Source organism: Natator depressus, chromosome 8 (assembly GCF_965152275.1).
Source record: "Natator depressus isolate rNatDep1 chromosome 8, rNatDep2.hap1, whole genome shotgun sequence".
Lineage (NCBI taxonomy): Eukaryota > Metazoa > Chordata > Testudines > Cheloniidae > Natator > Natator depressus.
Window position 1 is genome coordinate 96741162 of NC_134241.1, and position 24086 is coordinate 96765247.

Below are 24086 nucleotides of genomic sequence, written 5' to 3' on the forward strand. Positions count from 1 at the left end.
ATTATGGGTCCAGCGGGGGTGCTGGGGCGGGGACGGATGGCCCTAGGTGTGTGGCCCCATATTAGCACCCCCCCCACCCCCAAATGCAGAAATCCCTGTTCAGTTGCTTCTGCCCCTACTGGCTGGAGTCTCTGAGCAATGCCTAGCCCTGCAGAGGGCATGATTCCCAAGTCACTCATGCATAGGATATTACAACTGAACTACAGAAACTCCCTTTATTGTATCATAATGGCCAATCAGTGAATATGTCATGCTCTGCAGGCAGGCAGACTATGCCCTGCCTTGCGCTTAGTGTGACTGTCATTCTGAGCTGGTTAAGTGGTGTTGAGTGCCTGCTGCTGCTAGATGTCTTTTGGTAATTCACGCTGCTGATTTCCACACTCACTATACAGTGCAAATGACCATGTCGCAAGACAACGGAGACTTATTAGAAGGGTAAGTACAGATATACAGTTACTTACATTTGGATTTGAAGCAGTGCTGATTTTATACCTGAGAGAAGGCAGTAGAAAAACAGTGCAATCCACTGAAGCATGACTAATCAGTTTGCAAAAATGTTTAGCATTCTCTAAAGTATTTCTTCTTTGAGCTACTATATTAACAGAGTAGGATCTCTATCATTTATAATTATATGGCATTCACCTGACCTTCTTGCATTCTGCTTTCTTTACTCACTGAGTGCATCAAATGCCCTAGTTTCATTAGAACACTGGGAAGGTAGGTGTGTAACTTGCATTACTGTGGCTGCTGAGAGGAGAGTGGGATTGTGTTAAGCATTCTCCTTTTAGAAAGGATTCCAAGGGGTTCAGATATTTTATGCATACTTTGAACTTCTACAGTGTTAAACTTCCAGCAGTTTTCTCTTGTAAAAAGGAATCTCACAAGGAAGCGTACTTGTACTTAAAAAATGAAACAAAAATCAACTTTCTGCACAGAGGTAAAGAAAATTAAAAAAAATTAAAATGTTATTAGTAACAGCATCTAAAGACTTTTAATTAGATAAGAGCATATTTCAGATCAATGTTAAATATGCTGTTATACTGAAGGGCCTAGGGTAACAAAGGGTAAATAACTGTAATACACTCAGCCTACAGATGACAGTTTTAAAATAGTAAATATAGCAGGCTCAGAGTGGGGGTCTAAGTTGTATAGTTTATTCATACATGATATTGTCTTAGACACATAATGGCTCACAGGGATGCTGGGGCTTGGGGCTAATCAGTGTCTGAGATCCTTCCAGGAGCAGAGCAATAGGTAGCATAACTGAAAAGTATGATGATACAGGCACTATGAGACGCTGTCACAAAATGTGTTTCTCTCAAATTTCTACGCCTGGTTCTTGAGCGTGGAAAAAATCTTGCTGTTTTTCTTCAATAAAGTGTTTGGCTTTTTAAAGAAAATGTTTTGCAAAGTCCTCAGTGTAATTACTAACCTCCGACTGCCTTATTTTGAGCTCTGATCTTTTTCTCATTAGGGTGATATTGTTAGCACACTTCCTGTTTTCAAGGTCTATTTCTTTTTCAGTTTGATAGTTAGTTATATGTTTGCAACTTTTTTTTAAAAGGAAGCAACAGATTCCAAGTCACAAGACAGTTTGTTAGTTAGAGCAGCCAAAGTTAGGGAGAGACGGAGGAGAAAATGAGTCCTTGTGACTTTGTAAAAATTACCCAAACTAGCTTGTGCTCCATGTACTAGTGAAATCTAGTCTTTCTTTAAAAGGTGCAAAATACCCATATTTCAACTGTTTTGACATTTCCCAGGGTACATTAACCTTACCAGTGCAAAGTCTATTGTTCTTTCTGCCATTTCATGTACAACAATTTTATGTCTTGTGCTGAACTTTGGCCAGGACTTTTCAGCTGGTCTATTATCCCATTACCAGTCATCCTGAGACCATCTAAGAAGCACTCATCAAAGATTGGCCTGATGCATCAGGCCATAATATCCAAGTCTCCTAAAGAAAACAGATGCAGTCAGGGTAAGGCACTGAAGTAATCCTCTGATTACGGTATGCTGCATTTGGTTTTTCACCTGCATTTTGCAGCTGCTTTTTGCTCAAACTAGCACTTTGGGGCTGACGTTTTAATTGATTTGAATGCACATAGCTGTAGTAACTTATTTCTTTCTCATACTGTGTGGTCAATGGTTGAACACAATGTGGGTTAAACAGTACTGCCAGGAGGCCATTCCAGCAACAATGTATGGAGGCATTTCCACGTTGTAGGAGACCATTATTCCCTCAAATCCAGTATTTTGTCTCAAGTAGTGACTTCAGAAGATGTGGGGGGGAACCCTCATGCAACTAGCCAGTTATGCTGCATGTTGAAGGGATGATTCCTTTCTGACCACTATAATGATCAGCTTATACCAGGAAGCATGAGATTTATTTCCCATATTTTAGCATGCTTAATTACTAACGTTTTTATTATAAAATAATCCAGGCACAGTATTTGGCACTCTGATCCCACTGCAATAATGAATTCTGTAGACTGAGAGCAAGCTGTATGAAGAAATATTTTCCTTAATTTCATTGAGAGCCCTTGTTCTCATATTACAGGGTAGGCAGGGGAAAGGACAGGTCTGATCAGTTTTTTGATCTGCCCTTATTAATTTTGGCTGTCTTAGAGATGGACCTGAACCAAAACCCTGGATGCAACTGTAACACCGACAGACCCCGGTCGTTGTCGGGTGGCATTGAACCTGGGGCCTCTGGAGCTTAGTGCATGAGCTAAAAGCCATCTGGCTCTTAGTGAAGGCTGTAGAACAGACTCATTAATCTCTTTCTCTAACTCTAAGTGGTCTCCGTGCCACTAGATGGGACAGAACACCACACCCAGGGGGTGTGTGGGTTACGTACTTCCCCTAGCTGAGGAAGCGTGTCCCACGCTTCGGAGACTTCCCAGTTGAAATTCCGGACGAGCACCCCCACTTGTAAGTACGACAGACCCAGGTTGTTGGCGGGTGGGATCGAACCTGGGGCCTCTGGAGCTTAGTGCATGAGACTCTACCGTATGAGCTGAAAGACATTTGGATCTTACCTAAGGCTATAGAGCAGACTCCTTAATCTCGCTCTCTCTCGTGGTCTCAGTGCCACTAGATAGGACAGAACACCATTCCCAGGAGGTGTGCGGGTTACACAACCATCACCAAACTTTGGAAAAGTTTAGGTCAGGATCCAGACTTTGCAGCTGGTCCTTATTTCTATAATGGACCAAACCAAAACCCCACATTTGACCACCACCTGAACTGTGCAGCTTGGGTCCTATCTCAAGTCCATTTAGTCCTTTGTTCCAGGGTGAGAGGGGGCAAAGAGCACTGCTTATTCTCCACCTCTGGAGCAGGGACCACTTCATCTTTGTAGCTTTTCCTAACTAGTTCAGGAATGGCACTGAATAAAGGGTTACCACCAGTCCTAAGATTTATGGGCTGATCTCAATTCTGATCAGTGAGCCTAGAATCTGCAGGGCAGTTTACTGAGCCTTGGATTTAATTTGAATCTGAAAATGTCATAATCTGAGGATGGTGCATCTTTAGGTGGTGACATTGTGTCTGTATATGATGATATGGCACCAAGACAAGAGGGCACTTTCTGTCTTAAATCCCTTTGCATTAGGTTTTTAACATCTCACAGTAGAAACTGACAGTAGGTGATGGGTGGAGGCTGTGTGAGAGAGAGTGAGGGAATGAGGGACAGATAAAGGAATATCTAAAGTGACACAGACTTTCTTATTTCCTGACAGCACATTTACTACAAAGCTAGGGGATTAGTTATGTGGTGTATTAGTGGATTTATCATAAATGCTATCATTACAAGAAATGAGAAGCTCAATAAAAGAGGATTGGAAATAGTAGGTTTTGTCATTCTTTAATATTTTTTTGACAGATCTGCATCAGATCTGCATCTAGCCCTGGATGAATGTATGACTGCTGTGGATTTATTTCTAAGCAACAAGTTTCCTGAGGCCCTTGCTTCCCTACAAGCAAAGTAAGTTGAATACTTTTACAGCTTTTTGCTTTGTTTTTGTTTTTTTTCTTTGCATCCTTCATCTTCCATTAGAACTGCCACTACACTTTGAGCACTAGACAGACAAATAATATTCCTTTTGGACTGGAGGAGGTGGGAAAAATAAAATAACCTTTTAGGAATACACAGTAAGTTGCTGGTGTTGGAAGAAGGAAAGATTTCCATTTCCTCCCCCCAACCCTCCCCCCCCGCCCCAAGACAGGTAAATGGCATGGTATTGATCAGTGGTTATAATACTTTCTGCAGCTTCCATATCGGCAACATCTTGGGGTTGTCTATATGGTGCTTTAGTCCACACCAGGAGGGTGTGAATTTTAGTGCATGACAAGCTAGTTGAACTATCTTATCCATGTTGACCCTGCTGGCGTTCGCTAAAAGTTCCCTAGTGCTGGTTAATATAATACTGTTTGAAGCAGGACTACATTAAAGCCAGTAGAGAACTTTCTGTGCATGTCAGCAGGGTCTACACAAGCTAGGCCGTGGACAACAAGCTAGTACGGACTAAAATTTACATCCCTCTGGTGTGGACTAAAGCACCATATAGACAAGCCTATGGTGAATGAAATGTTTACTCTTGTTTACCAAACAGTATGTTCTGTAACATGCAACCCGGTTCTCACAGTTGTTCTTATCAATGAGTACAGGTTCTGGTGTAGTTTCTTACAAGGAACATACTGGAAAAAAAAAAGTTATCAGACTGTACATCATAGTTGAAAGCAGTCTCCCCTTGTCTGTGTCATTAGCATGTCAGATTATAAAACCCGAACAAGCAACTGTTCACTGTTCATTCTGTTTCCCTTTTCCCAGTTCATGCTCCTTGTCCTCACTTTCACATTTCTGAACATCTTTCTTTATCTCTACTCATTTCTTTCCACTGCCTCAGCTCCTTTGATGCCTTCCATCTGACAACTGTTTTTTCTCCTTTTTCCAGTTTATGCCTCCTTCCATGCTACTTCCTCCTTTAATGATCTCCATCCACATACATATCCTTTCCTGAGGCACACTTTTTCCATCAGCCCTTTCAGTGATAATCACACAAGCAATGGAGAAACCTTTAATTAATTTTAATTTTCTATCGTCCTGTGTGAATAGTCCTTACTCAGTAACTTAGGGCTAGTCTACACTGGCAACGTTAAAGCACTGCTGCAACAGCACTTTAACGTGGCTTGTGTAGTCACGGCGCAGAGCTGGGAGAAAGCTCTCCCAACGCTTTAAAAAAACCACCTCAACGAGAGGCGTAGCTCCCAGCGCTGGGGCACTGTCTACACTGGCACTTTACCGCACTGAAACTTGCTGCGCTCGGGGGGGTGTTTTTTCACACTCTTGAGCGAGAAAGTTGCAGTGCTGTAAAGTGTCGGCGTAGACAAGCCCTTCGATAAGGCCAGGTTTTAGGATCCAAGCCCAAAATCACCGAGTGCCATTGATGTAGCCGTTCCAGTGTAAACCCAAGTGTAGACAAGGAAAGCCACAGCTTCAGTGGAGCTCAACCCTGTTTGAAACTAGGGTAAACTCATAGGAAGGTAAGAATTGTCATACTGGATCAGACCCAAGGTCCATCTACTCCACTGTCCGGTCTCTGACAGTGGCTAGCACCAGTGGCTTCAGAGGAAATTAAGAAACTCCGCAGTGGGCAGATGTAAGGTAACTTGCCACTCATAATAGGTTTCATCCTGGTCTCAAATAATAGATTGAGATTGGGTTAAGCCCTGAAGCATGGGGTTTAATATTCCTTCTACAAAAAATTGTTATACTTAATTATGGTAAGTCTGGATATTCTTGATACCCATATAAATGTCCAGTCCCTTTGTTGAGATCTTGGCCTTAAACACCTTAACTGTGAATTCATTGCCATAGTATCTTTTCACACAATATGTAATTAATTTCCTTTTCTCAGTTTGAATTTTGCACTTTTTAAGCTTATTGAATGTCCCCTTGTGTAAAGAGGATCAGTGTAAATCTGTTTTTTCCTTGCCTGTATTTGGAGTTTATACTGGTGCAGTGGCTGGCCATTAATTGATTGTTGGATTTGGGGCCAATTCCCAGGGTAGACAAGATCTCAGTGGACATTTGAAAGGTTTTCTATGTGACCTTGAAGACTAGAGAGTTACTTTTTTTAAAGGAGTGCTTTGCTTCTGAAATACATTTATTCAGCAACTAAAATACACACACACATACACATACACATACACACACACACACACACACACACACACACACACACTGTAGCCACGCTGACAGTTGCAAAATTGCATTATACACACAACCCTGGTTATAAGCAATGAGGGCATATGATCACTTTTTAAATTTTTTGGACCTCTCTTTATTCCCACAATTTTCATACTTTAACTTGCATCTGCCTGAGTTCTTTCCTTCCCAAGTCCTTTTGTATTTTATTGCCAACTCCCACCGCTGCTGCCGTGGGTTGCTTTGTTTAGTGTTATGCCATCAGCAGATTTTGTCACTGCTCCTTCCTTACTTCAAGCAGCTGATGTATACAGTGAACACAGTTGTATATAGGGCCAGTTCTTGTTTTGGCTCTTTGCTATGTCACTTTCTTTCATCCTAAACTGCTTCTATTTACAAGTACCCTGTGATATCAGTGATTTGTTGGGTTGGAGACCATCTGGACTCTAGTCACTGGTGTGAAAGAGTTAAAAGAAAACAAAATGGCTGCCTTATAAGTCTTTTTGCATTTGCTCAGAGAGCTGGGATGGGCCTGAGACATACAGAAAAGCAGCTGGGCCACCAGGTTGCAGCAGCTGCCCTTTTTCCATTTATTGCTTCAGCCAGCCTCAGGCCCCGCCTCCATATAAAATAAGTCTGTGTTGTGCATCTCTTTCCTGCTCTTCTCACCCTGCCTTATTCACAGTGCTGTCGTGTTGTGTTTTTGTCGCATGGGAGGATGTCACAAAATGTTAAGAAGAGCAGCAGTATTTTCACTGAAATCATGTGCAAAATGTGCCTGTGCCCATGTGGGTATGTTTACTTTGTGTTTAAAAGAGGAAAGAGCCATTTTTGTGAGGGGGGATAGTAAAATGCTTCAAAAATGACGCTGAGACCCCTATTGTGAAGGAGACTTTATATTTGTCTGTCAATCCATTTTTATTCTCATTCATTGCATATAGTTTCCATTCTGTCTTCATAGGACCCTGTTGAATTCATTTCATGAACTGACTTTATGTCCTCATACCTTGAATATGAATTTATTTAATTGCAAAACCATTTTCAAACTGATCTTTCATCTTCGTGCATTGTTAAAGGGAGGCCCACACCCCCTTAGCCCTTGACACCACAGGCACTACAGAGTTATAATCCCCAAGAGTGTAGTGGAGAAACAGGGAAAGCTGAATTTCATTGCAAATGATCTTCATTACAGACAAACTCCATCTCTTCAGGGAATGACAATAGTTGTGGAGTGCAATGTGTAATACTACGTGACATTTTCTTGGGGAGGGGCATCAGTTCGTCATTGTTGCTTTTTAGCATGCTGAGATTCGAAATGGGTTTTCACAGCCTGTAAAAGTATTTATTTTCAGAATTCTTACCTGTTGTCCCAATAATTCTTTGGTTTAGATTTTGTGGATTTATCACTTATGGTGTGGGACATATTCTGTTCTGGGTTACACTATTGCAATTCCACTGAAATAGCTAATTTAGCCACATTTGGCATCTAAAATCAGTTTATCTCCATTCACCTCCATCTCATTTGCACCAGGTGTAACTGAGAGCAGAACTAGATGCACCATATGGGATGATATCTATCGCAGCAGCTGAGACAGAGCTATAACGGACAGGTCTTTCCTAGCAGTTTAAAAATAAATACCTTGGGAAGGTGTCTGGGTGCTTCTGCGTAGTGGTAAAAGCTCTGTTCCTGGTAGAAGAACATGTCAGAAAGGCAGATCTAGTGTCATTAAAATATTTGTGTGGCTTCTTTCTTCAGATTACCTGAAGATCGTTTGGTTGCTGCTTTTTAGATTTTAGAGTCAATTTTCCCTCTTCTCTCCACTAATAATGTTTGTCCCAATCGTAGGGTCCAATTTATGATATATTCTTCACCATGCAGAACTGGGCCTTGAGGTCTTATTTTTATTTCATTTTTTATGTAGAATATTAATCTTTCCCAATCTTCAGCCACCCTAACAATTAACAAAAAAGCCATCAAAGTATACAACAATAGGTGCCTTGAGGTCAACAAATCTTAGCTGTTTTGGAAGAAAGGATGGGAATGAATACGAAAGTTGAGGGGCTGTCATGGCGGACCACTCTGCCAACTGCTCCCTTTCTTGTTAAGCAAGAAAGTTCCTGCTCTAATCCGTCAGTTGATTGTAACTGTGGCAATGTCTCACAGGAAGAGGGTCGGTTTCTCAGGTGGACAGCTCCAAGCCCTTTCGAGCTTGCAGTCAAAACAACACCTTTAACTCCACCCAGAAACCTGAAGGAAGTGGATGAAGCTTCCAAAGTGCCGGCGGGGTACTCTACCTAATACACAGGGTGATGCATTATGCACTGGCTTCTGTTTCTCAATGAATTTACAGTATAGCCCCATAAGGAGTGTCACATTGCAGTTGTCTAATCCGGAGGAGACAGAGGCATGGATCATGGTGGCCATCCGAAAGAAAAGGTCACAACTTCCTGTGCAGATGTGGACGAATAAAAGCCTTTCTGGGCACTGCTGCTGAGTTATATGGTCATGTAACAGCTGGGGATCTAGCAATGCACCTAACTGGCAAGCCTCCGAGTCACAAGTGTTTGAATAAATACCTTCCGTCAGCCAGGTTGATGTAATCGTCACCAGATCCTCCTACTGCTTCCCCAATCTATCATCATTCTTCCTGTCTTATATGACTGAAACTCGACCAGCTTGGTCTTATCCCTGGGTGAAACTGGCATCGCCTGACACCTGCCAGGGACAGGATTCCTACCTTTTATAGGCTTCTTTACAAATACCTGTCTAGCCAGTGTTTGCTCATGACAACTTTTGGATGTAATGTACAACCAGGGTCCTGAATACTTGTGGTCATTAAAGGTGCCATGGCTCCATTCTTCAGGACTTTAGTCCCATGTCGTGGCCACATTCCAGCTGGGAAATTACATTCTCCAAACCAAAAATTCACATGGTAGTTTCAGTATGATATGATATTCTTCACTTTCTGCCTGTGACAGGGCCTTGCTCTGTCCCCATCCTGTGATGCCCTAGAAACTGTTCAGACCCACTTTCTTCTTGGGTGCAGATTATATTTTATTCTAAACCCATCCACCAACACCCATATAGTGCAACATCACAGTTTTAACCTCTACTTCTTCCAACATTTCTTGGCTAGGGTCCTAGGAGGAGAGGGAGTCTCCCTCTCTCTAGGGAGCTCCTTCAGTCCAGGCGCAGCTAACCTTCTCCTCAGTACCACCTCCCACCTTTTATCCTGTTGGTCAGCTTGGGGGCTAATTCATTCCTTACCTCCCCAGCATCTCCTTCTGATTAGCTCATTATTGAGTCAGCTGTTATTGGGGCAACTAATTGAGGCTTCAGTGATCAGACTGCTGACCCACCTGGCAGATCTCAGTGCTTTGTAACATTGCCCTGAACTCTTTTGTAGCTGCTCTTTATTTAAAGTCTACTTTCTTTTACCCCCAAAATGACTGCATTTCAATTGGATGAGTGAAATGATTCTTTCCTATACATATAGTTTTGTAATCAGCAGGTAAAATTTATTGAGCTTTGGGATCATTGGATAAAATGCACTACAGAAATGGCAGCCAATGTTGCAGGGGAATTGGTGGGAAGGGACAAATCTGGTTTTACCGTTCTCTGGAGTCTAGCTATAAAATTATACTGATTTGTGTCTCCGATGGGGGCTTTTAATAACACTGGCAGAAAATGGCCAAAATACTTGCTGGCCTGCTTCTGCACTTACATATGCTAGCATAGATCAGAAGATCCTCAGAGGAAAGCTGCTGTTACAGAAGCACAGATTAGTATTTATTACAAACCTGCTCATTAGCCTCCTGTTTGTGTAATTCTGGCAATAGCTGAGAGCAAACAGATCATGTACTAGTGGCAGAAACTTCTGATTAAAAAAGACTAAATGGGAAGGCACAGCTTGTTCATATAAAAAGATTAGGTCAATATGACTCAACTAAGTCAATAAAGCACTTGTTTTTAGAGGGATATGATATAATTAATGCTCAGTTTGCACTAATTTGCTATCAGGCTAGTGTGATTTAGAAAACAATGGTGAAGCCCTGGTTGTTGGAGGAGAGTGGTTTTTGTAATGGGTTTCTTATTGGACTGGCTTGTTTTCAACTCTTTACTATTATTCTTTATTTCTAGCGAATCTCTATTCTCTCATGAGAAGTATGGAATTGAGACTGAAGTCCTCTGCACATAGAACACTGCAGCATGGGCAGAGGAATTATAAGCTTTTTCCCTCTTCATTGGCCTGCTGATCTGCTTAGTCCTGCTCTGATGAGGCTCCTTCTAAGGATAGAGAGGTTTGGTCTCCGTAATGCATTCTTCCTTTGGCCTTTTGTGCTGAAACCGCCGTAAACCGGTTCAGTTAATTTCTGGAACTTGTGGGCCCTGTTTACTCTCTTGCATCCCTCTTTTTACATGTGATGCTGATCAAGATCCAACATGCTGCTTTAGGCCTCTTCCGAAAAGCTGTTACAGTTCTTATTCAATGGTATAGACTCAGAAAAGGCCAAACAGGACCATTGTGATCATCTACTCTGATCTCCTGCACAACACAGGCCATAGGACTTCACTGAATTAATTCCTGTTTGAACTAGAAAAACACCCAGTTTGTTAAAAATATGCACTTCAGTTCTAGTTTGAGTTTGTCCAGTTTCAACTTCCAGCCGTGGAATCTTGTTATACCTTTGTCTACTATGCAGAAGAGCCCATCCTGAAATTAAATAAACTCCAACAATCACCTCTGCATCAGAGGTACATCCTCATCCGGGATATGATACTGGCTTGAAAAAAAATGTCACATGTATTACATGTTTTAAGATTCAGGGTACAACAACTTTTGGGCCTGGATGTACCAATTACTGTTCTCTCAAGGAACTACAGGTCAGTTTCAGTACTAGAGAAAAATCTCAGGATTATCCTCTGCCCTTTATTTAATACTCAGTGTATCAGACCCACTGCTGGTCTTGCTCTCTTTGCAGTTTTGTCATGGATGATATAACCCGAGAATTGAACCTCATGGAATGCTAATGATAAGGCCAAACCATCTGTAGTTCCGTTTGCAGCTTGGGCACATTACTGTTCTTGAGGTGGCAAATAAGTTGAAAGCAGAGGATTCTGGGAAGCTCCTGTCTAGCAGATCCATTTACGCTTATGTAGGATGGGAGTCAAAAAGCTTTTTCTACATCAGATGTAGGTGAATGTCCCTTTGCAATCCAGATTCTTAAAATGAAACATGGAGCCTGGTTATCTGTTGGGCTCTGCACCTCTTGTTTCTAGAACTCTGAAAATCCCCGGATATCTGCTTTATATCGCTAAGTATCTGCATCCGCGGATGTGGATGTGATTGTATTGTTTACATCTTTGTGGATAGGATGTGGATCCAAATTTTTGTATCTGTGCAGCAGTGCTCAACCAGGGGTCCACAGCCCCCTGAGGTGTGTTTCTGTTCTGTTTGTTGTTCTCCATGAGGCTGGGCTTTTGGGCCCTCAACAGAGTAGGTAAGCCAGGTCTGTTTGTTCGTGTCTCTGTGAGGATTGACTCTGGGACCCTGGGGTCTGTGATCAGCTCTGGGTTTTTAAGTTTCTGAGTAGTTAATCCCTCACCAATGGGGAGGGATTGAGCTGAGGTTTCCCAGAGAAGTCCGTTGCCACCAAACGCCTCAGGAGGCAAACAGAAACAGGAGTTTATACAGGGAGTGTAAAAGGCTTTCATTATAGGTACAGTTCTACATTTAACACCGTGACAGCCAGTGATGCAACAGTGGTTGTGACCCTCAAGGGATGTGCTATGTTTTCTTTCCTGCCTAAAGCCAGAATGGACTTTCTCTGACTGCTTACTTTGCTTAAGAGCCTTTGGTGAGGGTCCTTGTCAAAGACTTCCTGAAAGTCCAAGTAAGCTATATCCTTGTCCATCTGTTTGTTGTCTTCCTCAAAGCATGCTAATAGATTGGTGAGGCACAATTTCTCTTTACAAAAGCCGTATTGACTCTTCCCCAACATATTGTGTTCGTCTAAGTGTCTGATAATTCTGTTTTTCACTGTAGTTTCAACCAGGTTCACTGGTACTGAAGTTAGGCTTACCAGTCTGTAATTGCTACGACCACCTCTGGAGCCTTTTAAAAAAGTTGTCATCACATTAGCTATCCTCCGGTCATCTGATACAGAGGCTGACTTAAGCGATAGGTTACATACCACAGTTCAGGGATTTCCCTCTTCCCCCCCCCCCAGCCCCGGGGGCAGTGTACACCCCTCCCTGAATTTCCCCAACCCTCCTCCCCCTCCCCCAGTTTTGTGAACTAGTTACATGCAGTGTTGCGAATTTAGTGATTGTTTGGAAATCTGAATTGAAATTGAAACGTTAATACACACTTTAAAAGCATATACAATGTATGATAAAAAACATGTATCTGAAAAAGTATGATAGATTTGAAAAGTATGAACATAGACTAGCTTCCTTATACAGCTGTTGTTTTTTATGACAATGTCAGTGCATTCATTTCGGTGATGTTGGCCAACCTAATAATTTCAAATTGTGATTTGTAAGCAAAGTCTAAATGAGCTCTCCCTGACAGCTAGTGATGAGCTGGGGGTTGGGGGGAAAGGCTTCAGGACCAGATTGGATTTATATTCACACTTAATCTACCCAGGTATCCAGCAAACAGAGCTGTGTTGCCCAAGTGATAGATTTTGGCTGGGGTTGGGTTACAAATCACTTGAATGCGGGAGGTAATGAAATGTTGTTGTTCTTATTGTACGAGTAAAGGGCAGGAGAACTGTACTTACCCTGTGCTGGTTGAGGGCATCGAGAGAGAGGGTGGGGACAGGTGTTTTGCTTGATGGTCTGCCTGAGTCACAAGTACTATTTGACCTGCCCCTCTCCACTGTTTAAAGACAGAGCTGATTAGGCTCCATAGAGAGTCTTCTGTTTTGTTAAGTGACCACTGCAGCTGAAATCACTGAGAATCAGGTCCAAGTGATTAGACCTGCTGTGGGACAGTGTTTCACTGGAAGAGACGGCTCAGCCTGCACTAGCAGCGAGGTTCCCCCACTGAGAGCTCAGCTGAAATCACCGAGAGCCGGTGGAACCTCGAGAGACCGACTCCCAGAGGTCCCAGTGGCAGGTGGCAGCAGAAGGTGACAGTGCAGGGCCATTGGGACGGAGCAATAGAGTGAAAGGTGGCACCACAAACAACAGCGGCCAGAGCACTATGTTTTAGTGACTTCGGTCCAAAATGCTAGATTTGTGACTGGAAAACTTAATAAATATACATTTCCTAGTAGGCCAAGATTTTAAAAATGCATTATTTGCCAACGTCATTATCCGACATCATCGCTAGCTCAAGAGGTCATTATCTTGGGGAGTTTCTGTACTAAACTTTTTGATTATTTTAATTATTTTTTATGTAAGAACAGCCATATTGGGTCAGACCAATGGTCCATCTATCCCAGTATCCCGTCTTCCAACAGTGACTATTCCAGGTGCTTCAGAGGGAAAGAACAGAACAGGGAATCATCACGTGATCTATCCCCTGTCATCCACTCCCAACTTCTGGCAAACAGAGGCTAGGGACACGCAGAGCATAGTATTGCATCCTTGCCCATCCTGGCTAATAGTAATTGATGGACCTAACCTTCATGAACTTATCTAGTTCTTTTTTGAACCCTGTTATAATTTTGGCACAACATCCCTGCCAAAAAGTTCCACAGGTGACTGTGTACTGTGTGAAGAAATATTTCCTTTTGTTTGTTTTAAACTTGCTGCCTATTAATTTCATTGAGTGACCCCTTGTTTCATTGGTTCTTATGTTAAGTGAAGGGGTAAATAACACTTCCTTATTCATTTTCTCCACACCAGTCAAGATGTTATAAGCCTCTATTATACCCCCTCTTAGTCGTCTCTTTTCCAAGAGGAAAAGTTCCAGTCTTTTTAATCTCTCCTCATATGGAATCTGTTTCATATCCCTAATAATTTTTGTTGCCCTTCTCTGAACCTTTTCCAATTCCAGTATATCTTTTTTGAGATGGGGTGACCATGAACATATCATGAAGGACTGGAAGTACCAGACACACAAGAAGACATGAAAGCGTGCAAAATTACAAGAAGAAACCAAGAAAGCTGTAGATATAGTGCTTCGTTTTTTTTAATTTTTATTTTTTTTAAGTTGAATTTTTATTTATTAGGCAGACAATACAAAGAGATTCACTTAGATTTCCGACTCTGTGCTTGTGCCTTCAACACTTTCACAACAATCTTCTGCTCCTCAATAAGGAAAGCCCGTTTGATTCTGTCACGGACACATTTAGCACACATGGAACCGCCATTAGGCTCTGCTAACACGCTTCTTTGTTTTTGACAACCGCATAAGGACTTTAGGGTGCACAGCATGAACACTGCGAAGTCTTCCTGGACACACACCACATGCAGATGTTGGTGCCTTGCCAACTTTCTCAGTGTAAAGGTAAACAATCCTGTTGCCTGGTGTGTGGGACAGCCTGGTCTTGTTAGAGGCTGTGTAGTAGGACATCCTACGATGGTATGTCAGACACTGAACCATTTTTTATAGTGCTTCATAGTAGGCTTGAGCAGCCAACTTTAATTTTTGTGATGATTTTAAAACATGAGTTAAATCTAATAAAATGGTCGTGAAACATTTTTTAGTTTTTACTCTTTTGCCGTACAGCCCACCTTCGCCCTCACGTTCTCAACCCTCGTTGGCCTTCATCCCCCCTGAATATTCCAACACCCCCCACCCCCAATTTCAATTCCTAGGGAAAACACGGCCACAGTTAGTAGTTCCACAATTTCATATTTGAGTTCCTTCAGAACTTTTGGGTGAATACCACCTGGTCCTGGTGACTTATTACTATTTAATTTATCAGTTTGTTCCAAAACCACTTCTATGGACACCTCAATCTGGGATAGTTCCTCAGATTTGCTACCTAAAAAGAATGGCTCAGTTGTGGGAATCTCCATCACATCCTCTGAATATATTTTAAAAATTAATTTATAGAAAAAAGAACGGCTAGTTGGTAAGTCTCAAAATATAATTGTAAATGGGTAGTCATCATTAAATGTATGTATTTCTTGAGGACGCCTCCAGGAATCATTTCTTGGCTCTATGCTATTTAATATTTTTATTAGTGACCTGGAAGAAAACATAAAGTCGTTATTGATAAAGTTTGCAGATCACACAAAGATTTGGGGAGTGGTAAATAAGGAAGAACATTAAGTCATTGATACAGAGCGAGGCGCTTCACTTGGTAAGCTAGGTGCCAGCAAATAATGTGTTTAAATACAGCCAAATGTAGAGTGCTATCTCCAGGAACAGAGTGTGGAGGCCACACTTACAGAATGGGGATCTCTCTCCTGGGAAGTAGGGACTCTGGGCGAAAAAAACTTGGGGGTCAAGATGGATAATCAGAAGAACATGAGCTCCCAGTGCAACCCTGTGGCTAAAAGGGCTAATGCAATCCATTGATGTATAAATGGGAATATCAAATAGTAGTGGAGAGATTATATTACCTCCATATTTGGTACAGGTTTGACTGCTACTGGAATATGGTGTCCAGTTCGGGTTTGTACATGTCAGAAAGGTTGTTGAAAAATTGGAGACAGTTCAGAGAAGAGACATGAGACTAATTAAAGGATTGAAAAAATGCCTTATAAAGGGCCATGTGAAATCCCACAGTGTCTGTGGTTTGGGAAGTGTATTCAAGTTGGACAAATTGAGGGTGAAATGTGGGAATACAGACATAGAAGTGAAAGGCTGAGACATTTGACCAAGTCTGTAACAGTTTTGAAAGTAAGGTTAGTTTCATGTTAAATGTTCTTTGACTATAATTGTGTTATCACATTACTCATCATCTTGATTATTCTGTGTAACTCTCCCAAAGTAGAAGGAAATTGTCTCAGCTTGCAGCACACATCATGGTGCTAGGTGGAGAACTCATGCAAAAACAGTTATCCCAAAACAAAAGAAACTTCAGAGCCTGATCCTACATCCCTTGGGCACCCAAAACTTCCACTGACATATTTTAGGCATCTACACTGTGATCTTCATTGTAGTATCTTAGCATAGCTATTAAAACTATAGATAGAAGAATGACCTGATGCACAAATCTGAACGTAGGCCATATACAGAGTGTTTGTATTTTCCAGCAAAAATTAATCCTTTGTACGTACCATATTGTGCTTGATTACTAGCACATTTGTTTAGACCTGAGTCCCCATCAGATTAATATGCCCCTAGAGTGTTGTTTTTTTGAAAATTAATCTTGTGCTAAATTTGTCACCTGTACTCATGTCTTTTTTTTTTTAATAAACAGAACTAAGGACAGTATGTATCACGCACTGACACATGCTACCATACTGGAAATGCAAGCCATGATGACCTTTGATGCCCAGGACATGCTGAATGCAGGAAACACAATGAAAGAAGCTCAAGCCACCTGTCAAAAGTAAGTATGGAGAAGTACATTGGGCAGTTGCTGCCCTCCTCTGAGAAGTCATGACAGATTTGTAGATGAAGGAAGGACATGTGCAGTACTGCCAACTCCCATGATTTTATCGTGACTCTAGTGATTTTGGGGTGGCTTTTAGCTGTCTCGTGAAAACATGATGCAAGGCACCAACTCACAGATTTTCTCTTATTCAAAATAGCCACCATCTCCTATTACTGTCAATGGGGCCGACACCAGCAAGATGGCCGCCACTTCCCTACGGTCTATCTGCATGTGGATGTGAGGCTGCCCTATATAAAGTTGGCTGCTGCCCCTTGTTGTTTTCAGTTGAGCTGAAGCCAGGCCTATAGGCAAAATGGCTGCCACTCAATGGGTCGGGGGCTGGACAGGACGCAGTCAGGGACTGTGAGGAGCAACAGAGACACTGGAGGGTGGATGGGGAGAGTGTGGGGGAGCAGGGGCAGACTTTGGGAGCAGGAGAGAGGGATGGGGAGGGGATTGTGGTGGGTCCAGAGCAGGAGGAGGAAGGACGGAAGTGCGGGATGGGGGCAGAGTCAAGGAAGTGTTGCTTCATGCAAAAAGCTAAACCAATCCCATTGTTTTTACTCTGACATTGCTTATATGAATGATGAATATAAGTGTGATGAACTGGGGATTCTGTCTGTACCACTTCCGAACTGTGGATGATTTTATGAAATTGCATCATGAAATCACTGTGCCGTGGAAAGCCTATATGTATGTGGATCCCCCAGGAATTGAAGAAGAGCTCTGTGTAGCTCAAAAGCATGTCTCTCTCACTGCAGAAATTGGTCCCATAAAAGATATTACTTCACCCACCTCATCTCTCTCATATCCTGGGACCTTCACGGCTACAGCAATGCTACCTTAGCAGGGTTGTATCATGTCTCTGCCAGCCAGGCCAAAGACAATGGTGAATGATCATCACATAAAGGATTTGCTCTAGCTGGATGAAGACCCTTCCTCCATTTATCTGAAGGCAGAAGGGGAGTTTGGAAGTAATGGAAAGTTACCAGGAGGAGAACAAAATAGGCAGATGTCCCCAGCAGGAGTCTATAAAGGGACTCTCAGGTGGAAATGGAAACTGGAGGAGAGAGCTATCTTGCACCAGAGTAGGATGAGGGAGGCTGCTGCAGGAGCAGGGTAGACAACACGATAAAAGACCCTGACTGACTGAACACAGATGATCTCCCAAGGGAGATGAGCTAGTGAGGGACACTGCGTTTAGGGTGTTTTATTGTTTTTATGATCTGTACTCTCCTGTGCTTCATATAATTAAGGAGAAAATAGCCTAAAATTGATAGATTGAACATGGTGGTGTGTGTGTGTGCGCATAGGCTCCAACTTCTTGGGTGCTCCGGGGCTGGAGCACCCATGGGGAAAAAATGGTGGGTGCTGAGCACCCACCGGCAGCCCCCCATCAACTCCCTCCCTCCCCAGTGCCTCCCACCCAAAAGCAGGCCCCATGTATCAGTGCCTCCCAGCCACCACAATCAGCTGTTTCACGGCGTGCAGGATGCTGAGAGGGGAGGAGCGAGGACGCGGCGCGCTCGGGGGAGGGGGCAGAACTGGGCGGGAAGAGGCGGGTGGGGGCGGGAAGAGGTGGTGTGGGGTTTGAGCACCCCCTGGCACTTTTTAAAGTTGGGGTGGGTGTGTGTGAGTGTGAGTGTGTGTGTGAGAGTGTGACTGCTTCACAGTTACTGCACACCCCTAATGGAGTTAAATTGTAAAACAGAAGCTTTCCAGCTGTTGGGTGGAGTTCTGGGAGAGCAGTGTGTTTAAGTAATGAGGGGTCAGGGATGTGCCCAGAGGGGCTAGGGTGGCTGGACAGCAGGTTCCAACACTCAGAACGGGGGTGCCACATGGAAAGTCTGTGCCCTGAGAATGTGCTTAGGGACCTCAAGATTTGGGCAGTGGCTGGACTCCATTGAGGCTCCAAATGCTTAATACATCCCGGGGATCTACAGCAGCAAAGGCTTGGAGTCCCCTCCTAGCCGTCCTAGTGGATGGCCATGAAGGGATGGTCTCTAGGATCTCTGACAGTAAGGTTTTGTATAGAAACACTGTCATTATGGAATATTACAAATACTTTCAATACTTAATTTTTCTGAAATATTTAATTAAAGGGATTTTTAACTCTGCTCCTGAGGGGGCTGCTCACTGGATAGCTGCCCATTTGCTAACACTGATTAGTTATTTCATGCTTATTTGTGAATCCGTCATCTGTTCTTTTATTGCAGGACTACATAAACATGTGAGTTTACTCAACAGCTAAACTGGGAAAGCGGGAGTTAATATAAAGGTCTTTAATGTGAATATCTGTAACTCATCAACCTGATAAAGTAATATAAGTTCTGTGTGCTGAGTGTGAATCATGATGCATTAATTAGGTCAGTGGTACTCAAACTATTTACCGTCCAGCCCTTCTTTTTATCAAAGCAAATAAACTAGGAGGGGAGAGAGTGAAGATAGGGGAACTGCCATCCATTTCCTATTACTGTTTTAAACCTTGTCTACTCTAAAGGGAAAAGTCGATCTTAGCTACACAATTTGAATTACGTGATTAGCGTAACTCAAATCGACATAGCTTAGATCTGCTTACGGCGGGGTCCACATTATGCGAGTGGAGTACAGGAGTCAACAGGAGAGCGATCTGTGGTCAGTTTAGCAGATCTTCACTAGACCCACTAAATTGACCGCCAGTGCATCAATCACTGCACATCGATCCCCTGGTAAGTGTACACGAGCCCTTAGGGAAAGGGGAGTCTCCATCTGAGCAGATGGAGAGGCGTGCATTTTTGTGAGCATTAAAGATTGGCTTTTCAACCTGGAATGATCTCTCACACATTGGCAGAGAAGTAGAGTGTAATGAAAAAGTCAAGCAACAGACTATATAAATCATGATTGGCTGGAGTTTTTAAAATCTCATGATTTTGGGGGGTGGGGGTCTGACTCATGATTTTTGATCTCTTGAGGTTGGCAATACTACACGTGGTTTACATTTCCTCCTATTAGTGGACAGAATGCAAGGAGAAGACAGGATGGCAGCATGTACAACTCTGTCCTTTATTCACCTATTCACTTCCATATTCATTTAAGTGCCTGTCTCTCCATTCATCAGCTCTGATAAATGCTGCCCTTGTAATAAACATAAGTACAAATAGCTATTCATTATGGATTCAAAGCCAAACCACAATGAACAGCCAAATGTGGCCAATTATGTTATTAATGAAACATGGATTAGCACAAAATGTTTTTAAACTATTTCATGGAGTAAGACTTTTCTACCTTATTTTGTATGAGTTTGTGAGGGTTATTTAGTATTGTTATTCACCAGTATACTGCTGATAAACAGTATTCTTCAAACTAGCTGATTGAATATAGGTCTTCTGTTTGAATTCATTTTCTTTTGTAATTTACTGGTGTTATTCTGGTACTGCAGGGTAATTTCAAATTTCACTACAAAAAGAAATATGAATAAATTGAAAGTTTAGCAAATTATTGCATATTAACAGATAGTTTCTTTATTTACACGATTTTCACTGTGTCTAATCCCAATTGTTGTTTCAGTGAGGGGAACAAGGGAGAAGTACTGAGTGAGTTAATGGTGGAAATGTAGGTCAATAACTCAAATGGCCCAAGATCTCTTAGACTGCGATCAGATTGTCAGCCTGAATATTGGCAGAGGTTTGCATGGCAAGAACAAATGTGAAATCTTCTCTTCTTGGGCTTTAGCCAAGATAGGTTACTGTGTTTTTTTGGAAATACATGGAAACTTTCATACAATGGGCTGCCTTTTCAATGAGTGAGCTCCTGAGATGGTGAAATCCAGAGGGAGAGACAGTGGGGCCTTATTGGAAGCGATTGTTAGGCTCTTGCTTATGAAACCTTCTCTTGTCACTAACAATCTCCTAGGTACTCTCTCATCACTAATCTTCCTTTTTGGGAAAGATTAATTTGAAGGTGTTAGTAGGCAATTATGGCAACCTCTGGGCTAATTCTGCAAGGTCTTCAGTGCTCTCAGTTTCTATTGAAATTCAGGCATGCTGAAAGGCGTCTGTTAGCACGTTTTCTCTGAGAGGTTTTCTTAGGGAATTGAGGCCCTTTATTTTGAGGACAATCTTCTTGGTTTTGTTGGCTTCAATAGAGACAAATTCTGATATCCTTACTCACCATGAGTAGCACTTCACGACTAACCAGATCCATTAATCAGATCTCAGTTACATTAGGGTATGTCTACACTGCAGTTAAACACCCATGGCTGGCCCATGTTAGCTGATTCATATCTCCGTCTATGAATTGTCATGACAGTTGCACTTCTGTGAGACCACACAGGTCACAAAGCCCAGAATGAATCACATAAGAGTTGGAGAAAAGCCTTTTTCATTGACAGGCTCAAGCTGCAGAATGCATTTGAAGAGTAGATGAATCTAGAGTCTGATTGCTTTTAGAGAACACTGCAAAACCTTCCTGTTTGAAGGTAGTTCCAGCATAATCAGAACAACACACAGCTCTCCTTTCGCTACACACAAACAACCAGGCAAAAAACCCCTATCCCAAGGACAGCTTTCCAGGCTTAAGAAATGGACCCTGTGAAGTCCTGTGGCAATAGAAAAGTACCTAATCCATTTTGCACAGAAGGCTTTCAGACACCACAGTGATGGGCAGCAATACAGTACCCCAAAGCAGATGTATCTACTCCATGTGTAGTCCCATTGAAGTCAATAGGACTAGTCACAGAATAAGGAGATCTTCAATGCAAGTCAGAATCTGTCCTATTTTAGCAGATGTTTAGTGCTGAAGTTTTCATTGTCATCCAATTTTGCTTTGAGGTGTTACATCTGTATGAAAATAATAGCCTGATACACATAATAAGGAGACTAGCAGATTTCTGGTGCAATTTACAACATAAAAGGTGAGATAACAGTGGGTGGGTGCAAGCTGGAGTGGAGGTGTGTTTGTGGCAGTATGGAAAGCCAGGTAAATGGTATAAGTTTTTCAGTGATTCCCCTTCTTGTTAAGAATGACCAGACTTGTTTTTCTTTCCCATTAGGTTTAGGAAGAAATCGACTGTAGCTGATTCTTTTAATAACCTTGTGCATAGACAAAACCTCGAACACTTTACTGAAGGTAAGGTTCCATCTGGCTTATGTAATGTTTGGGGTTTTTTTTTCCCCTGTGCCTTTCACTGATGGGAATTTGCAGGGCTAACTTTACAGATTCGTTGGTGGGTGGTGTTTGGGATCTTTTCAGACACTTACCACTGGATGCCTGTAGGCTTTTGGGTGGAATTCAAGATGTTGGGTGTCACCTCTGGGAGAAATTGCCTCTCTCTCTGTGTGATATTGCCAAAGTGGGAATCAGTGGAGACTCTCGAACTGAAACAGCCTTGTTTTAATTGAGAGGGACCTGCTAGCAGGGCACTCTCCATGAGGATCCCTCAAATCTTAGTCTGCTTGAGCCTGTTAACCTCCAGACGTGCTGCAAAGCCAATATTTTCTTATATGCACTTGTGCACAGGGCAGGATGAGTCTTGGAGAGGTTTAGTGATGGCCAGGGTTTTCTGCTCTCTTGGGACCAGGAGTGGCCATTTGCTCCTATGAATGTATTGATTGAAAATGTATAAAATCTGAAATTTGCTAATCCCGCTAGGCGCTGGTTCTCTGACATCAGTTTCATTACACAGTGTAATTCCAATTCCACGTAGCAATGTACAAGTTCTAGTTTGTTTGCATCTGGGCAACACAGTCCACGTAGCTGAGTAATTGAATTTAAATGGTTACATAATGCTCTATTAGATCTCTTTCTTTATTAAAAAACAGTCATTTCCTTGGTAATAAAAACGTGAATGTATGCAAACACAGTACAGTATAACAACTAATCAAGGGCATGACGCACAGTTGGACTAAATGAGATAGGGTCATGCGATTAAAACAGCTTAGCACTGTTACCCAAGATCTAGGAGGGAAATAATACTAAATTATTTTTGTTTCATGATCTTGTCCGTCACTTGGATTATATTTGGTCACAGAAGCAAGAGTGTGTGTGTATTTCAGTCAGTGTAGATGGGCACTCGCAAAATAGTTTAACCTGCTAGTAATTTGCTGAACAGGATCTCATGACTATCAGAGGAATCAACTCGTAAGGGTGGGAGTTGGAAAGTAATTACAGGGTTGCCACCCCTACGTGTGTAAAAAGCATGAGTTAAGTATCAAAAAATCATGAGATGGGCATAAAAATAATGAAATTTACTAAAGAATACTAATATTGGGATTCTTATTTGTCTTCTGGTTTCTGAGCCTTTAGAGTGCACTCAGATCAAATTTTAGACTTTTCTCCATAATCACAAGGGCTAGAAACTTAATAATGAAAAAAAAAAAACAAAAAAAAAAACCTGAGATTCCCGCATGACTCCAGGAGCCTGAGCTTAAAATCCCTGCACCAAATATCGCAAGACTCATGAATAAATCTAGAGAGTTGGCAACACCATAATACTGCGCAAAACAAGCTGAATGTGATCTCTGAAGGAAGTACATTAAGGCGACTCAGCCTTGGGTTGGACTACATTTAATATGGAGCTTGTGTTCCATAGAGCTACGTATGTTGGACCGTGCAGGCAATTAAAGTAAGATTGTAGTATTCAACGATCCATTTCCAAAAACGAAACCAGCATTTCAGCTCTTTGGGCTCTTCTTGTATAAGATCCAGTTCCCCAGCATTCAGATGTGGTATTTTCTTTCTTTCTTTGTATTAATTCTGTATTTGTGAGGTGGTTGGCTCAAGAGCTTAAAGTGGGCATAGCCCACATGTTCATTCTGGAGCCACTGCCGTTTTTATCGTGTGTGACCATCCTCTGTCCAGTTGTTGTTGTGCATCATTATAGCCTTCAGCCTGGGGTGGGAGGGGCACAAAATAGAGCTCTTCCCTCAAGACCTCCGTTAATGCCACCCTACGAATCTGTTGATTGATGCAGGGCTGACCTATGTGCTTTGCAACCCAGGATGGAAAATGTTTTTTTGGCTGCCCCACAAGCAGCTGGGGGGGGGGAGGAGGAAAAAAAGACACCCCCCCAAAACAAACAGAACAAAACAAAATTGCTGAGTGATGTGGCACCCTCCCGCCCCCTCCATCTGTTGATCTGGTGCCCCTGGAAGTTGGTGCTCAGGATGACTGCCCTGAATAGAGGGGGAGTGCTCAGGAGTGGTTCACACACCTCTTTCCTAGCTCCTTTTTCTTTGCCCTTTCACACCCCCACCCCTAAATGAAAGGTCTTGCCTCGTGTGGCCCCAGGAGAAAAGGGCAGAAGAGATGATATGTCTGCAGCCTCTGTCTTTGTGCTGCTGTCTTGCTGGCCCGTGTTTGATGCTGCTACAACCTCACAGCAATAGGTGTTTAG

General features: G+C 42.4%; 1 protein-coding gene and 1 pseudogene across 4 annotated transcripts in view; one reads left to right on the forward strand and one right to left on the reverse strand.

The window, feature by feature from the left end:
* Window positions 1-295: 295 nt before the first annotated feature.
* Window positions 296-24086, forward strand: part of TTC39A (tetratricopeptide repeat domain 39A) — a 67919-nt gene continuing 44128 nt past the window's right edge. For 2 of the 4 annotated variants that reach the window (XM_074961754.1, XM_074961755.1), the window contains exons 1-4: window positions 296-435; window positions 3884-3985; window positions 16538-16669; window positions 21744-21820. In XM_074961754.1, the coding sequence (XP_074817855.1) occupies window positions 398-435; window positions 3884-3985; window positions 16538-16669; window positions 21744-21820 (349 nt within the window). In that variant the 5' untranslated portion in view covers window positions 296-397. Of the gene's footprint in view, window positions 436-1883; window positions 1979-3883; window positions 3986-10423; window positions 10511-16537; window positions 16670-21743; window positions 21821-24086 lie in introns of those variants that run through there. The other 2 variants (XM_074961756.1, XM_074961757.1) reach the window with 2 other exon arrangements.
* Window positions 14152-14849, reverse strand: LOC141992970 (large ribosomal subunit protein eL34-like; annotated as a pseudogene).